The 17,597-nt window shown below is 54.3% G+C and overlaps 1 protein-coding gene across 1 annotated transcript in view; it reads left to right on the forward strand.

The window, feature by feature from the left end:
* LOC116936979 (unconventional myosin-VI-like) overlaps positions 1-17,597 on the forward strand; it is a gene marked incomplete at its 3' end in the record, with an annotated part of 98,819 nt that overhangs the window by 3,371 nt on the left and 77,851 nt on the right. Inside the window, exons 2-4 of the mRNA XM_076063537.1 lie at positions 967-1,058; positions 2,100-2,172; positions 15,276-15,403. Of these exons, the coding sequence (XP_075919652.1) occupies positions 967-1,058; positions 2,100-2,172; positions 15,276-15,403 (293 nt within the window). The remainder of the gene's footprint in view (positions 1-966; positions 1,059-2,099; positions 2,173-15,275; positions 15,404-17,597) is intronic.

A 17,597-nucleotide genomic window follows, 5' to 3' on the forward strand; every position in this document is an offset into this window, starting at 1 on the left:
ACCCCCTCCCCAACTCTTCCCCTCACTATCTCCTCACACCCCCACACTACACCCCCACACACACCCCCACACCCACCCCACACACACACCCCCACACACACCCCCCACACACCCCACACACACCCACACACCCCCACACACACCCCCACACACACCCCCACACACACCCCCACACACACCCCACCCCCACACACACCCCACACACACCCCCACAACCCACACCCCACACACCACTCCCCTCCCCTCTCTCCTCCCCTCTCTCTCATCCCCCACTCTCTCCCCTTTCTCTCCTCCCCACTCCCCCACTCTCTCCTCCCTCCTCCCATCTCTCTCCCCTCTCTCTCCCCATCTCTCACCCCCATCTCTCCCCATCATCTCCCCATCTCTCTCTCCCCATCTCTCTCCCCACTCTCTCTCCCATCTCTCTCCCCCCTCTCCCCCCATCTCTCTCCCCCATCTCTCTCCCCCATCTCTCTCCCTCTCTCTCTCCCCTCTCTCTCCCCACTCTCTCCCCATCTCCCTCCCCATCTCTCTCCCCTCTCTCCCCCATCTCTCTCCCCATCTCTCTCCCCCTCTCTCTCCCCATCTCTCTCACCATCTCTCTCCCATCTCTCTCCCATCTCTCTCCCCATCTCTCTCTCCCCATCTCTCTCCCATCTCTCTCTCTCCCCATCTCTCTCCCCATCTCTCTCCCCATCTCTCTCCCCATCTCTCTCCCCATCTCTCTCCCCATCTCTCTCCCATCTCCCTCCCCATCTCCCTCCCCATCTCTCTCCCCATCTCCCTCCCCATCTCTCTCCCCATCTCTCTCCCCATCTCTCTCTCCCCATCTCTCTCCCCATCTCTCTCCCCATCTCTCTCCCCATCTCTCTCCCCATCTCTCTCCCCATCTCTCTCCCCATCTCTCTCTCCCCATCTCTCTCCCCATCTCTCTCCCCATCTCTCTCCCCATCTCTCTCTCCCCAGAGTATTTTGAGACCAACAGCTTTGAGCAGTTCTGCATCAACTACTGCAACGAGAAGCTGCAACAGTTCTTCAATGGACGGGTCCTCAAAGAGGTACTATCAGCATCAGCAGCAGCAGCATCAGCATCATCATCAGCAGCATCATTATCAGCAGCAGCAGCATCAGCATCATCATCAGCAGCATCATCATCGTCATCAGCAGCAGCATCATCATGATCATCATTATCATCATCAGCAGCATCATCATCAGCAGCAGCAGCAGCAACATCATCATCATCAGCATCATCATCAGCAGCAGCAGCAGCAGCATCATCATCATCATCATCAGTATCATCAGCAGCAGCAGCATCATCATCAGCAGCAGCAACAGCATCATCATCAGCAGCAGCATCATCATCAACAACATCATCATCAACAACAGCAGCATCATCATCAGCAGCATCATCATCATCAACAACAGCAGCATCATCATCAGCAGCAGCATCATCATCAGCAGCAGCAGCAACAGCATCATCATCATCAGCAACAGCATCATCATCAACAACAGCAGCATCATCATCAGCAGCATCATCATCATCAACAACAGCAGCATCATCATCAGCCTTCATAGGTGCGACCCGCTACTGACAGCACTTGCCCTACAGCCCTGCTAGAGGCTACCTGGCTGTGCGGGTAGGAGTCGCTGTACCTTTACCTGTGAGTGGGGAGCGGTGGCGCAGTGGTTAGCGCACTGTGTGTGTGAGGGGAGTGGTGGCGCAGCGGTTAGCGCACTGTGTGTGTGTGTGGAGTGGTGGCGCAGTGGTTAGCGCACTGTGAGTGTGTGTGGGGAGTGGTGGCGCAGTGGTTAGCGCACTGTGAGTGTGTGTGGAGTGGTGGCGCAGTGGTTAGCACACTGTGTGTGTGTGTGGAGTGGTGGCGCAGTGGTTAGCGCACTGTGAGTGTGTGTGGGGAGTGGTGGCGCAGTGGTTAGCGCACTGTGTGTGTGTGAGTGTGTGGAGTGGTGGCGCAGTGGTTAGCGCACTGTGAGTGTGTGTGTGTGGGGAGTGGTGGCGCAGTGGTTAGCGCACTGTGAGTGTGTGTGAGTGTGTGGAGTGGTGGCGCAGTGGTTAGCGCCCTCACCTTGCCCCCGTGCAGGAGCAGCAGCTGTACCACAAGGAGGGACTGGGAGTGAACGAGGTGAAGTTCATCGACAACCAGGACTGCATTGGTGAGTGGCCACGCACGCCAAGCGCCCCGCGGGCCAGCCTGCAAGAGACTCGCCACTGTGGCCCACACACGGACAGACACAACAGCAGCAGCAGCAAGCGCCATTCGCCACCAGGTGGCGGTGACGTAGCCACAGCGCGTGCACCTCGAGGCCACGTGGAGCGTCGAATGCCCGCTGGCGGGAAGTCTCTGTGTGTGTCTGTGTGTGTCTGTGTGTGTGTGTATCTCTGTGTGTGTATGCATTTCTGTGTGTGTCTGTGTGTATCTGTGTGTGTGTGTGTGTATCTGTGTGTCTGTGTTTGTGTGTATCTGTGTGTGTCTGTGTGTGTGTGTCTGTGTGTGTGTGTGTCTGTGTGTATCTGTGTGTGTGTATCTGTGTGTGTGTATGTATCTGTGTGTGTGTCTGTGTGTGTGTCTGTGTGTGTGTATGTGTCTCTGTGTGTGTGTGTATCTGTGTGTGTCTGTTTGTGTGTGTGTATCTCTGTGTATTTATATGTCTGTGTTTGTGTGTATCTGTGTGTGTCTGTGTGTGTGTGTGTGTCTGTGTGTATCTGTGTGTGTATGTATCTGTGTCTGTCTATGTGTATCTGTGTGTGTGTCTGTGTGTGTGTATCTCTCTGTGTGTGTATCTATATGTCTGTGTTTGTGTGTATCTGTGTGTGTGTCTGTGTGTGTGTCTGTGTGTGTGTCTGTGTGTGTATCTGTGTGTGTGTGTATCTGTGTGTGTGTCTGTGTGTGTTTCTGTGTGTGTATCTATATCTGTGTGTCTGTGTGTATCTCTGTGTGTGTATGTGTGTGTATCTGTGTGTGTGTCTGTGTGCCGGAGGCCCCGGGGGGCCAGGCGTCTATGACGTCTCCTGGCCAAACCCCAATTGGCGGAGCCAGGAGATTGAATACCTACCCTCGGGGCTACTCCAGAAACAACGAAAAGCCACTACGGGTGGCCACGTGGAATGTTCGAACGCTCACTGCAGAGGAGAGGCTGCCACTCCTCTGTCGGGAGCTGGACCGGTACCGCCTGGATCTATGCGGCATTCAGGAGGTCCGGTGGACCGGCTCTGGCTCCTGCCACCATGAGGGGTGGACAGTCCTCTACTCGGGGCAGCAGACTGCCAAACAACAGGGTGTGGGTCTTCTTTTGAACAAAAGAATGAAGGGGGCGTGGGAGCGTGGCGGTGAGGTGTGGGAAGCTGTAAGCCCCAGGCTACTTTGGGCTCGCCTTCCCATCAACCGGAGGCGAGGAATGGTGGTCGTGGTTACTTATGCCCCCACCGAAGATGAACATCCGTGGAGGGATGCAGGCAAAGCCGATGAGTCAGATGCCTTCTATGACCTCCTGTCACAGGTGCTGGCTAAAGTGGCCCCTCGGGATAGAGTCATCATGTTGGGTGACTTCAATGCCCGAGTTGGTCATGATACTGGCACCTGGTCTGGAGTGATTGGAGGGCATGGGCCAGATCAGCTCAATAACAACGGTAGGAGGCTGCTAGATTTTTGTGCAGCCCATGGGCTTGTAATTACCAACACGCTGTTCCGGCATCGGCGCATCCACACAACATCATGGATGCATGCCGGGTCCAAGCAAGAACATCTGCTGGACTACATAGTGACGGACCAGCGAATGCGAGCCCAGGTCCTTGACACCAGGACCTACCGTGGAGCTGATCTGCCCTCTGACCATCGACTAGTCATCTGTAAGATGCGCCTGCCATTCTTCCACTCCGGTGGTGGGTGTACACCCAGGACCCCATTCCAACCTAAAGTGGCCTGGTCTCAGTTATCTGATGAAAGTTGCAAGCGAGAATTTCATCATCGCTTGCGGCTGGGATTGGCATCGTCCCCGACTCCTCCTGATGTCGAGGGTAAATGGGCGAGGTTTAGGACTGTGACTCATGCAGCTGCAATGGCTGCTTTGGGTACGCGGTCCAGACCTCCCCAGACACCCTGGATGACAGAGGAGTTGTTCAGGATGGTTGAGAAAAAGCGACAGGCCCACTGTCATCGGCTACAGAATCCCACGTCAGAGAATGAGGAGGCTTACCGCAGCCTTCGCTCGGAGGTTCGGAGAGCCGTGAGGCGCTGCAAGGATGGGTGGTGGTCGCGGGTTGCTGAGGAGATGGAGTCTGCCTCAGTGGCCCGTGATCACAAATCTCTATTTAACTCCATCAAAAAAGTAACCTGCAGCGCCACACCTATTACCATCATTAGGGGAAAAAACGGTGATCCAATTTCCGACCCCCAGGAACAGGTTCGCAGATTTGCTGAGCATTTCTGTGAGGTCCTGGGGGAGGGAAAATCCCTCAGCCAGGAAAACATCGTGGCACAAAGTGAGGATGACCCTGCTGAGGCTGCGGTGCCTCAAATATTGGATGAAGTCACCCCCTGTGAGTGGCTGGCTTAGGTGCCATCTGCTGAGGAAGTATTGAAGGCGATCCGGAGTCTGAGACCAGGAAAGGCAGCGGGCAGAGATGATCTCCCAAGCGAAATGCTGAGGGAGGGTGGCGTTTGTGCACAGACTGCCCTATATGACATCATAACAACAGTCTGGACCACTGGACGGGTTCCGCAGGATTGGAAGGATGCCCTGGTGGTCCCCCTTTTTAAGAAGGGGGACCGCACAGACTGTAACAACTACAGGGGCATCTCACTCCTCAGTGTGCCGGGAAAGGTCCTGGCAAGGATTATTCAGCATCGCCTTGCCAGGCACGCTGAGGAGAGGCTTGCGGAGCCCCAATGCGGTTTCAGGAAAGGGCGGTCTTGCACAGATGCCATATTTTCTGTCCGTCTGCTACAGCAGAGGTGTAGGGAATTCCAACAAGACCTACATCTCTGCTTTATTGACCTGGTCAAGGCCTATGATACCATCAGTAGGCCTGGGCTCTGGGTCGTTCTTCGTGCTTTTGGAGTACCTGACCCTCTGCTCACGATCATTAAGGACCTTCATGATGGTGAGCGGGCCCGGGTAAAACTACGTGGCCGGGAGTCAGAGCCATTCCCTGTACACCTTGGGGTGCGACAGGGATGTCCGCTGGCTCCCACATTATTTAACATCTATTTTGACCACGTAGTTCGTGAAGCCTTCAATCGCTGTACCGGGGGAATCTCCATATGGTACAGATATAATGGGAGGCTAATCGATGCCCGGGTGCGGTCAAGGGATGGCTCCCTATTGCTCAACCACTTTATGTATGCTGATGACTTGGTAATAGCTGCTCAGTCAGAGGAGGAGTTGGAGACGCTGCTGCTGAGACTGGAGCGTGCCACTAAGAGGTGGGGCCTTACCATCAGCCCCACCAAAACTAAGCACCTGCCTGGGTATTTTGTACCATCGGACACTCCACCCCCACAACTCCCAATCGGTGATGGGGCAGTTGTGGAGAGAGTGGAGAGTTTCCCATACCTGGGCAGTGTGCTTATGACTGGCTCCAGTTTAACAGCAGAGGTCTCACTCCGAATCAGTCGAGCGGCAATATCTTTTCATCGGTTGCGTAACGCTGTGTGGAAGCTACCTGGTCTGTCGCTCCGCACTAAGCTTCAGGTCTTCTCGGCCACGGTCATTCCCTCCCTTCTCTACGCTTGCGAAACGTGGACCCCCCTAATGGAACATCTTCGCCGGTTAGAAACATTTAGGCTGACCTGCCTACGATCCATCCTGGGTTTAACCAGACTGGATTGTGTGAGGAGCTCACAAATCCTTGAAAGATCTGGGCAGGGTCCCATCGGTGAGCTCCTCCGGCAGGCAAGGCTGCGATGGCTGGGTCATGTAGCCCGCATGCCCAGCCACCGCATGCCGAAACAGCTTTTGTTTGGCCGGATTGAGGGGGCTAAGCGGGCGCGGCACGGGCTAGAGAAGAGATGGAGTGATGTGGTACAGGAGGACGTGGAGCTGAGTGGACTTGCCGATGACTGGTACCAGCGGTGTCAAGATCGGCCTCTGTGGAGGAGGCTCGTGAAGGATGCTACTGGGCAGTTGGAGGCAGTCGCCCTCCAACAACAACGGAGGGCAGAGGAGCGACGCTCACAACAGCGAGCGGAGCGCCGGGTGGCTAAAGCACAGCAGGTTGGCACAGTAGGGGGCACAGGTGGTGCATCAGCCAGTCATCTCAGTCAGTCGACCCGTGGCACCTGGGTCTGCCCCGTGACCTCCTGCCAGCGGGCGTTCGACACTTCACGTGGCCTCAGGGTGCACATAGCCTGGTACAAGCGTCGTGGTGACGTCACCGCCACTTAGTGGCGAATGGCGGTTGTTGTTGTTGTTGTCTGTGTGTGTGTGTATCTATATCTGTGTGTGTGTCTGTGTTTGTGTGTGTCTGTGTGTGTCAGTCTGTGTGTGTGTGTCTGTGTGTGTCTGTCTGTAAGTGTGTGTCTGTGTGTATCTCTGTGTGTGTATCTGTGTGTGTATCTATATGTCTCTGTCTGTGTGTATCTGTGTGTGTGTCTGTGTGTGTGTCTGTGTGTGTCTGTGTGTGTCTGTGTGTATCTGTGTGTGTCTGTGTCTGTGTGTATCTGTGTGTGTGTATCTATATGTCTGTGTCTGTGTATATCCGTGTGTGTCTGTCTGTGTGTGTCTGTGTATGTGTGTGTGTATCTGTGTGTGTATCTGTGTGTGTGTTTCTATATGTCTGTGTCTGTGTGTATCTGTGTGTGTCTGTGTGTGTGTATCTATATCTGTATGTGTGTGTCTGTGTGTCTGTGTATGTGTCCGGCAAAACAACCCCCTACCTCGTCGCGGTGCCGGACGGGCAACTCTGTCGTGGACAGTGCTGTGGGGGGAGGGCCAATTCCGATTGGCTCCTCCCCTCATGGCGTCTGTGACCACCACAGGGGCTAAATGGAGGCTCTGGATGGGTGCGAGGGGCGGGTAACCCCTCCACCTTCAAAAATTTACCACTAAACCACGCCTAAAATATCTAACTAATAAGCTTGTGCCGGAGGCCTCGGGGGGACAAGCGTCTATGACGTCTCCTGGCCAAACCCCAATTAGTGAAGCCAGGAGATTGAATATCTACCCTCGGGGCTCCTCCAGAAACAACGAAAAGCCACTCCGTGTGGCCACGTGGAATGTTCGAACGCACACTGCGGAGGAGAGGCTGCCGCTCCTCTGTCGGGAGCTGGACCGGTACCGCCTGGATCTCTGTGGCATTCAGGAGGTCCGGTGGACCGGCTCTGGCTCCTGCCACCATGAGGGGTGGACAGTCCTCTACTCGGGGCAGCAGACTGCCAAACAACAGGGTGTGGCTCTTCTTTTGAACAAAAGAATGAAAGGGGCATGGGAGCGTGGCGGTGAGGTGTGGGAAGCTGTAAGCCCCAGGCTACTTTGGGCTCGCCTTCCCATCAACCGGAGGCGAGGAATGGTGGTCGTGGTTACTTATGCCCCCACCGAAGATGAACATCCGTGGAGGGATGCAGGCAAAGCCGATGAGTCAGATGCCTTCTATGATCTCCTGTCACAGGTGCTGGCTAAAGTGGCCCCTCGGGATAGAGTCATCATGTTGGGTGACTTCAATGCCCGAGTTGGTCATGATACTGGCACCTGGTCTGGAGTGATTGGAGGGCAAGGGCCAGATCACCTCAATAACAACGGTAGGAGGTTGCTAGATTGTTTTGCAGCCCATGGGCATGTAATTACCAACACGCTGTTCTGGCATCGGCGCATCCACACAACATCATGGATGCTTGCCGGGTCCAAGCAAGAACATCTGCTGGACTACATAGTGACGGACCAATGGATGCGAGCCCATGTCCTTGACACCAGGACCTACCGTGGAGCTGATCTGCCCTCTGACCATCGACTAGTCATCTGTAAGATGCGCCTGCCATTCTTTCACTCCGGTGGTGGGTGTACACCCAGGACCCCATTCCAACATAAAGTGGCCTGGTCTCAGTTAACTGATGAAAGTTGCAAGCGAGAATTTCATCATCGCTTGCGGCTGGGATTGGCATCGTCCCCGACTCCTCCTGATGTCGAGGGTAAATGGGCGAGGTTTAGGACTGTGACTCATGCAGCTGCAATGGCTGCTTTGGGTACGCGGTCCAGACCTCCCCAGAGACCCTGGCTGACAGAGGAGGTGTTCAGGATGGTTGAGAAAAAGCGACAGGCCCACTGTCATCGGCTACAGAATCCCACGTCAGAGAATGAGGAGGCTTACCGCAGCCTTCGCTCCGAGGTTCGGAGAGCCGTGAGGCGCTGCAAGGATGGGTGGTGATCCCGGGTTGCTGAGGAGATGGAGTCTGCCTCAGTGGCCCGTGATCACAATTCTCTATTTAACTCCATCAATAAAGTAACCTGCAGCGCCACACCTATTACCATCATTAGGGGAAAAAACGGTCATCCAATCTCCGACCCCCAGGTACAGGTTTGCAGATTTGCTGAGCATTTCTGTGAGGTCCTGGAGGAGGGAAAATCCCTCAGCCAGGAAAACATCGTGGCACAAAGTGAGGATGTCACTGCTGATGCTGCGGTGCCTCAAATATTGGAAGAAGTCACCCCCTGTGAGTGGCTGGCTGAGGTGTCATCTGCTGAGGATGTACTGAAGGCGATCCGGAGTCTGAGACCAGGAAAGGCAGCGGGCAAGCGAAATGCTGAGGGAGGGTGGCGATTGTGCACAGACTGCCCTATATGACATCATAACAACGGTCTGGACCACTGGACGGGTTCCGCAGGATTGGAAGGATGCCATGGTGGTCCCCCTTTTTAAGAAGGGGGACCGCACAGACTGTAACAACTACAGGGGCATCTCACTCCTCAGTGTGCCGGAAAAGGTCCTGGCAAGGATTATTCAGCATTGCCTTGCCAGGCACGCTGAGGAGAGGCTTCAGGAAAGGGCGGTCCTGCACAGATGCCATATTTTCTCTCCGTCTGCTACTGCAGAGATCTAGGGAATTCCAGCAGGACCTACATCTTTGCTTTATTGACCTGGTCAAGGCCTATAATACCATCAGTAGGCCTGGGCTCTGGGTAGTTCTTCATGCTTTTGGAGTACCTGACCCTCTGCTCACGATCATTAAGGACCTTAATGATGGTGAGCGGGCCCGGGTAAAACTACGTGGCCGGGAGTCAGAGCCATTCCCTGTAAACTTTGAGGTGCGACAGGGATGTCCTCTGGCTCCCACATTATTTAACATCTATTTTGACCACGTAGTTAGTGATGCCTTCAATAACTGTACCGGGGGAATCTCCATATGGTACAGGTATAATGGGAGGCTGGTCGATGCCCGGGTGCGGTCAAGGGATGGCTCCCTATTGCTCAACCACGTTATGTATGCCGATGATTTGGTAATAGCTGCTCATTCAGAGGAGGAGTTGGAGACGCTGCTGCTGAGACTGGAGCGTGCCACTAAGAGATGGGGCCTTACCATCAGCCCCACCAAAACTAAGCACCTGCTTGGGTATTTTGTACCATCGGACACTCCACCCCCACAACTCCCAATCGGTGATGGGGCAGTTGTGGAGAGAGTGGAGAGTTTCCCATACCTGGGCAGTGTGCTTATGACTGGCTCCAGTTTAACAACAGAGGTCTCACTCCGAATCAGTCGAGCGGCAATATCTTTTCATCGGTTGCGTAACGCTGTGTGGAAGCTACCTGGTCTGTCGCTCCGCACTAAGCTTCAGATCTTCTCGGCCACGGTCATTCCCTCCCTTCTCTACGCTGGCGATGCGTGGACCCCCCTAATGGAACATCTTCGCCGGTTAGAAACATTTAGGCTGGCCTGCCTACGATCCGTCCTGGGTTTAACCAGACTGGATTGTGTGAGGAGCTCACAAATCCTTGAAAGATCTGGGCAAGGTCCCATCGGTGAGCTCCTCCGGCGGGGAATGCTGCGATGGCTGGGTCATGTAGCCCGCATGCCCAGCCACCGCATGCCGAAAGAGCTTTTGTTCGGCCGGATTGAGGGGGCTAAGCGGGCGCGGCACGAGCTAGAGAAGAGATGGAGTTATGTGGTACAGGAGGACGTGGAGCTGAGTGGATTTGCCGATGACTGGTACCAGCGGTGTCAAGATCGGCCTCTGTGGAGGAGGCTCGTGAAGGACGCTACTGGGCAGTTGGAGGCAGTTGCCCTCCAACATCAATGGAGGGCGGAGGAGCGACGCTCACAACAATGAGCGGAGCGCCGGGTGGCTAAAGCACGGCAGGTTGCCACAGTAGGGGGCACAGGTGGTCCATCAGCCAGTCATCTCAGTCAGTCGACCCGTGGCACCTGGGTCTGCCCCGTGACCTCCTGCCAGCGGGCGTTCGACACTTCACGTGGCCTCAGGGTGCACATAGCCTGGCACAAGCGTCGTGGTGACGTCACCGCCACTTAGTGGCGAATGGCGGTTGTTGTTGTTGTTGTCTGTATGTGGCTGTGTGTATCTGTGTGCGTCTGTGTGTATCTGTGTGTGTGTATCTATATCTGTGTGTGTGTCTGTGTGTGTGCGTGTGTCTGTGTGTGTCTGTGCGTGTGTGTGTGTCTTTGTCTGTCTGTCTGTGTGTGTGTCTGTGTGCATCTCTGTGTGTATCTATATGTCTGTGTCTGTGTGTATTTGTGTGTGTGTGTCTTTGTGTGTGTCTGTGTGTGTCTTTGTGTGTGTCTGTGTGTGTCTGTCTGTGTGTGTGTGTCTGTGTGTATCTGTGTGCGTGTGTGTGTATCTGTGTGTGTGTTTCTATATGTCTGTGTCTGTGTGTATCTGTGTGTATCTGTGTGTGTGTATCTATATCTGTATGTGTGTGTCTGTGTGTCTGTGTATGTGTCCGACAAAACAACCCCCTACCTCGTCGCGGTGCCGGACGGGCAACTCTGTCGTGGACAATGCTGTGGGGGGAGGACCAATTCCGATTGGCTCCTCCGCTCATGGCGTCTGTGACCACCACAGGGGCTAAATGGAGGCTCTGGATGGGTGCGAGGGGCTGGTAACCCCTCCACCTTCAAAAATTTACCACTAAACCACGCCTAAAATATCTAACTAATAAGCTTGTGCCGAGGCCCCGGGGGGACAGGCGTCTATGACGTCTCCTGGCCAAACCCCAATTGGCGGAGCTAGGAGATTGAATCTCTACCCTCGGGGCTCCTCCAGAAACAACGAAAAGCCACTCCGTGTGGCCACGTGGAATGTTCGAACGCACACTGCGGAGGAGAGGCTGCCGCTCCTCTGACAGGAGCTGGACCGGTGCCGCCTGGATCTCTGTGGCATTCAGGAGGTCCGGTGCACCAGTTCTGGCTCCTGCCACCATGAGGGGTGGACAGTCCTCTACTCGGGGCAGCAGACTGCCAAACAACAGGGTGTGGCTCTTCTTTTGAACAAAAGAATGAAGGGGGCATGGGAGCGTGGCGGTGAGGTGTGGGAAGCTGTAAGCCCCAGGCTACTTTGGGCTCGCCTTTCCATCAACCGGAGGCGAGGAGTGGTGGTCGTGGTTACTTATGCCCCCACCGAAGACGAACATCCGTGGAGGAATGCAGGCAAGGCCGATGAGTCAAATACCTTCTGTGACCTCCTGTCACAGGTGCTGGCTAAAGTGGCCCCTCGGGATAGAGTCATCTTGTTGGGTGACATCAATGCCCGAGTTTTGGCATCTCGTCTGGAGTGATTGGAGGGCATGGGCCAGATCAGCTCAATAACAACGGTAGCAGGCTGCTAGATTTTTTGTGCAGCCCATGGGCTTGTAATTACCAACACGCTGTTCTGGCATCGGCGCATCCACACAACATCATGGATGCATGCCGGGTCCAAGCAAGAACATCTGCTGGACTACATAGTGACAGACCAGCGGATGCGAGCCCATGTCCTTGACATCAGGACCTATCGTGGAGCTGATCTGCCCACTGACCATCGACTTGTCATCTGTAAGATGCGCCTGCCATTCTTCCACTCCGGTGGTGGGTATACACCCAGGACCCCATTCCAACCTAAAGTGGCCTGGTCTCAGTTATCTGATGAAAGTTGCAAGCGAGAATTTCATCATCGCTTGCGGCTGGGATTGGCATCGTCCCCGACTCCTCCTGATGTCGAGGGTAAATGGGCGAGGTTTAGGACTGTGACTCATGCAGCTGCAATGGCTGCTTTGGGTACGCGGTCCAGACCTCCCCACAGACCCTGGCTGACAGAGGAGGTGTTCAGGATGGTTGAGAAAAAGCGACAGGCCCATTGTCATTGGCTACAGAATCCCACACCAGAGAATGAGGAGGCTTACCGCAGCCTTCGCTCGGAGGTTCGGAGAGCCGTGAGGCGCTGCAAGGATGGGTGGTGGTCGTGGGTTGCTGAGGAGATGAAGTCTGCCTCAGTGGCCCGTAATCACAAATCTCTATTTAACTCCATCAAAAAAGTAACCTGCAGCGCCACACCTATTACCATCATTATGGGAAAAAATGGTGATCCAATCTCCGAACCCCAGGAACAGGTTTTCAGATTTGCTGAGCATTTCTGTGAGGTCCTGGGGGAGGGGAAATCCCTTAGCCAGGAAAAAAACATCGTGGCACAAAGTGAAGATGACCCTGCTGAGGCTGCGGTGCCTCAAATATTGGAAGAAGTCACCCCCTGTGAGTAGCTGGCTGAGTTGCCATCTGTTGAGGAAGTACTGAAGGCGATCCGGAGTCTGAGACCAGGAAAGGCACCGGGTAGAGATGATCTCCCAAGCGAAATGCTGAGAAAGGGTTGCGTTTGTGCACAGACTGCCCTACATGACATCATAACAACAGTCTGGACCACTGGACGGGTTCCGCAGGATTGAAAGGATGCCCTGGTGGTCTCCCTCTTTAAGAAGGGGGATCGCACAGACTGTAACAACTACAGGGGCATCTCACTCCTCAGTGTGCCTGGAAAGGTCCTGGCAAGGATTATTCAACATTGCCTTGCCAGGCACGCTGGGGAGAGGCTTGCGGAGCCCCAATGCGGTTTCAGGAAAGGGCGGTCCTGCACAGATGCCATATTTTCTGTGCGTCTGCTACCGCAGAGGTGTAGGGAATTCCAGCAAGACCTACATCTCTGTTTTATTGACCTGGTCAAGGTCTATGATACCATCAGTAGGCCTGGGCTCTGGGTTGTTCTTCGTGGTTTTGGAGTCCCTGACCCTCTGCTCACGATCATTAAGGACCTTCATGATGGTGAGCGGGCCCGGGTAAAGCTACGTGGCCGGGAGTCAGAGCCATTCCCTGTACACCTTGGGGTGCGACAGGGATGTCCTCTGGCTCCCACATTATTTAACATCTATTTTGACCACGTAGTTCGTGAAGCCTTCAATAGCTGTACCAGGGGAATCTCCATTTGGTACAGATATAATGGGAGGCTGATCGATGCCCGGGTGCGGTAAAGGGATGGCTCCCTATTGCTCAACCACGTTATGTATGCAGATGATTTGGTAATAGCTGCTCAGTCAGATGAGGAGTTGGAGACGCTGCTGCTGAGACTGGAGCGTGCCACTAAGAGGTGGGGCCTTACCATCAGCCCCACCAAAACTAAGCACCTGTCTGGGTATTTCGTACCATCGGACACTCCACCCCCACAACTCCCGATCGGTGATGGGGCAGTTGTGGAGAGAGTGGAGAGTTTCCCATACCTGGGCAGTGTGCTTATGACCGGCTCCAGTTTAACAGCAGAGGTCTCACTCCGAATCAGTCGAGCGGCAATATCTTTTCATCGGTTGCGTAACGCTGTGTGGAAGCTACCTGGTCTGTCGCTCCGCACTAAGCTTCAGGTCTTCTCGGCCACCGTCATTCCCTCCCTTCTCTACGCTTGCGAAACGTGGACCCCCCTAATGGAACATCTTCGCCGGTTAGAAACATTTAGGCTGGCCTGCCTACGATCCATCCTGGGTTTAACCAGATTGGATTGTGTGAGGAGCTCACAAATCCTTGAAAGATCTGGGCAAGGTCCCATCGATGAGCTCCTCCGGCGGGCAAGGCTGCGATGGCTGGGTCATGTAGCCCGCATGCCCAGCCACCGCATGCCGAAACAGCTTTTGTTCGGCCGGATTGAGGGGGCTAAGCGGGTGCGGCACGGGCTAGAGAAGAGATGGAGTGATGTGGTACAGGAAGACGTGGAGCTGAGTGGACTTGCCGATGACTGGTACCAGCGGTGTCAAGATCGGCCTCTGTGGAGGAGGCTCGTGAAGGACGCTACTGGGCAGTTGGAGGTAGTCGCCCTCCAACAACAACGGAGGGCGGAGGAGCGACGCTCACAACAGCGAGCGGAGCGCCGGGTGGCTAAAGCACAGCAGGTTGGCACAGTAGGGGGCACAGATGGTGCATCAGCCAGTCATCTCAGTCAGTCGACCCGTGGCACCTGGGTCTGCCCCGTGACCTCATGCCAGCGGGCGTTCGACACTTCACGTGGCCTCAGGGTGCACATAGCCTGGCACAAGCGCCGTGGGGACGTCACCGCCACTTAGTGGCGAATGGCGGTTGTTGTTGTTTCTGTATCTATATCTGTGTGTGTGTCTCTGTGTGTGTATCTATATCTGTGTATCTGTGTGTGTCTGTGTGTGTCTGTGTGTATCTGTGTGTGGGGGGAGCGATAGTGTAGCGGTTAGCGCGCTGCGCTATGAACCCGGCGACACGGGTTCGATTCCCGCTCACGGCCAACACCAGTGACGATTTTCTGAACCGGTCCCGGGCCTCCCCTAGGTCGACTCAGCCTCAAATGAGTACCTGGTGCGGTGTGTAAACATTGCCACTAGGGAGACAAAGGCGGTCGGGCGTGGTGCTGGCCACCCACCCCCTCGTGTACCGTTACCGGCCTTCATAGGTGCTCGCTAACAGCACTTGCCCCTACAGTCTGTTAAGGCTATACGGGGGATCTTTGTCTTTGTCTTTGTATCTATATCTGTGTGTGTATCTGTGTGTGTATCTGTGTGTGTATCTGTGTGTGTATCTGTGTGTGTATCTGTGTGTGTATCTGTGTGTGTATCTGTGTGTGTATCTGTGTGTGTATCTATATCTGTGTGTGTATCTATATCTGTGTGTGTCTGTATATCTGTGTGTGTGTATCTATATCTATGTGTGTGTCTGTGTGTGTGTCTGTATATCTGTGTGTGTATCTATATCTATGTGTGTATCTATATATATATGTGTGTGTATCTATATCTGCGTGTGTCTGTGTGTCTGTGTGTCTGTGTGTGTGTGCGTTGTGAGACCTGCTGGAGGCGAGGTCGAGTGGCATCCTGGACGTGCTGGACGAGGAGAGTCGACTCCCGCAGCCCAGCGATCGCCACTTCACCGCCTCGGTCTTGCGAGCTCACCAAGGGCACTTCCGCCTCTCGGTGAGCTCGGCAGAGACCTCCTCACCACCACACTCACCACAGCGGCTGGGGGAGCTGATCGTGCTGGTGGTGGTGGTGAGCGTGGTGGTGGTGGTGAGCGTGGTGGTGGTGGTGAGCGTGGTGGTGGTGAGCGTGGTGGTGGTGGTGATGATGAAGATGATGGTGCAGGTGGTGGTTTTGGTGCTGACGATGGTGGTGGTGACGATGGTGGTGGTGACGGTGGTGGTGGTGAGCGTGGTGGTGATGGTGGGGTTGGTGATGATGAAGATGATGGTGCAGGTGGTGGTAGTGGTGACGATGGTGGTGGTGACGATGGTGGTGGTGGTGACGATGGTGGAGGTGGTGACGATGGTGGAGGTGGTGACGATGGTGGTGGTGACGATGGTGGAGGTGGTGACGATGGTGGTGGTGACGATGGTGGTGGTGGTGACGGTGGTGGTGGTGATGATGGTGGTGGTGGTGACGGTGGTGGTGGTGACGATGGTGGTGGTGACGATGGTGGTGGTGACGATGGTGGTGGTGGTGACGGTGGTGGTGGTGACGATGGTGGTGGTGACGGTGGTGGTGGTGACGATGGTGGTGGTGACGGTGGTGGTGGTGACGATGGTGGTGGTGGTGACAATGGGGGAGGTGGTGACGATGGTGGTGATGGTGGTGGTGAGCGTGGTGGTGATGGTGGGGTTGGTGATGATGAAGATGATGGTGCAGGTGGTAGTGGTGGTGACGATGGTGGTGGTGGTGACGATGGTGGTGGTGGTGACGATGGTGGAGGTGCTGACGATGGTGGTGACGATGGTGGTGGAGGTGGTGGTGGTGACGATGGTGGTGGTGGTGACGATGGTGGTGGTGGTGGTGACCGTCAGTTACTCACTGAATGAGTGACTGAGTGCGAGCTATAGAGTAGTCACAACTAGATGTGTGAGCTCTAGAATAGTCACAGCTCTAGAGTAGTCACAGCTAGACGTGTGAGCTATAGAGGAGTCACAGCTAGATGTGTGAGTGAGCTATAGAGTAGTCACAGCTAGACGTGTGTGCTCTAGAGTAGTCACAGCTAGATGTGTGAATGTGCTCTAGAGTAGTCACAGCTAGATGTGTGAGCTATAGAGGAGTCACAGCTAGACGTGTGAGCTCTAGAGTAGTCACAACTAGATGTGTGTGCTCTAGAGTAGTCACAACTAGATGTGTGTGCTCTAGAGTAGTCACAACTAGATGTGTGAGTGAGCTCTAGAGTTGTCACAGCTATACGTGTGTGCTCTAGAGTAGTCACAACTAGATGTGTGAGCTCTAGAGTTGTCACAGCTAGATGTGTGTGCTCTAGAGTAGTCACAACTAGACGTGTGAGCTCTAGAGTAGTCACAGCTCTAGAGTAGTCACAGCTAGATGTGTGAGCTCTAGAGTAGTCACAGCTCTAGAGTAGTCACAACTAGACGTGTGAGCTCTAGAGTAGTCACAGCTAGATGTGTGAGTGAGCTCTAGAGTAGTCACAGCTAGACGAGTGAGCTATAGAGGAGTCACAGCTAGATGTGTGAGTGAGCTCTAGAGTAGTCACAGCTCTAGAGTAGTCACAGCTCTAGAGTAGTCACAGCTAGATGTGTGAGTGAGCTAAAGAGTAGTCACATCCTGATGTGTGAGTGAGCTATAGAGTAGTCACAGCTAGATGTGTGTGCTCTAGAGTAGTCACAACTAGACGTGTGAGCTCTAGAGTAGTCACAGCTAGATGTGTGAGTGAGCTCTAGAGTAGTCACAGCTAGACGAGTGAGCTATAGAGGAGTCACAGCTCTAGAGTAGTCACAGCTAGATGTGTGAGTGAGCTATAGAGGAGTCACAACTAGACGTGTGAGTGAGCTATAGAGGAGTAATAGCTAGACGTGTGAGTGAGCTATAGAGGAGTCACAACTAAACGTGTGAGTGAGCTATAGAGGAATCACAACTAGACGTGTGAGTGAGCTATAGAGGAGTCACAACTAGACGTGTGAGCTATAGAGGAGTCACAGCTAGACGTGTGAGTGAGCTCTAGAGTAGTCACAGCTAGACGTGTGAGTGAGCTATAGAGGAGTCACAGCTCTAGAGTAGTCACAGCTAGATGTGTGAGTGAGCTATAGAGGAGTCACAACTAGACGTGTGAGTGAGCTATAGAGGAGTCACAGCTAGACGTGTGAGCTATAGAGGAGTCACAGCTAGATGTGTGAGTGAG

This window comes from Petromyzon marinus, unplaced genomic scaffold (genome assembly GCF_048934315.1).
Source record: "Petromyzon marinus isolate PM22_M1 ecotype Great Lakes invasive population unplaced genomic scaffold, UKy_Petmar_22M1.pri1.0 PM_Scaffold_144, whole genome shotgun sequence".
NCBI lineage: Eukaryota > Metazoa > Chordata > Hyperoartia > Petromyzontiformes > Petromyzontidae > Petromyzon > Petromyzon marinus.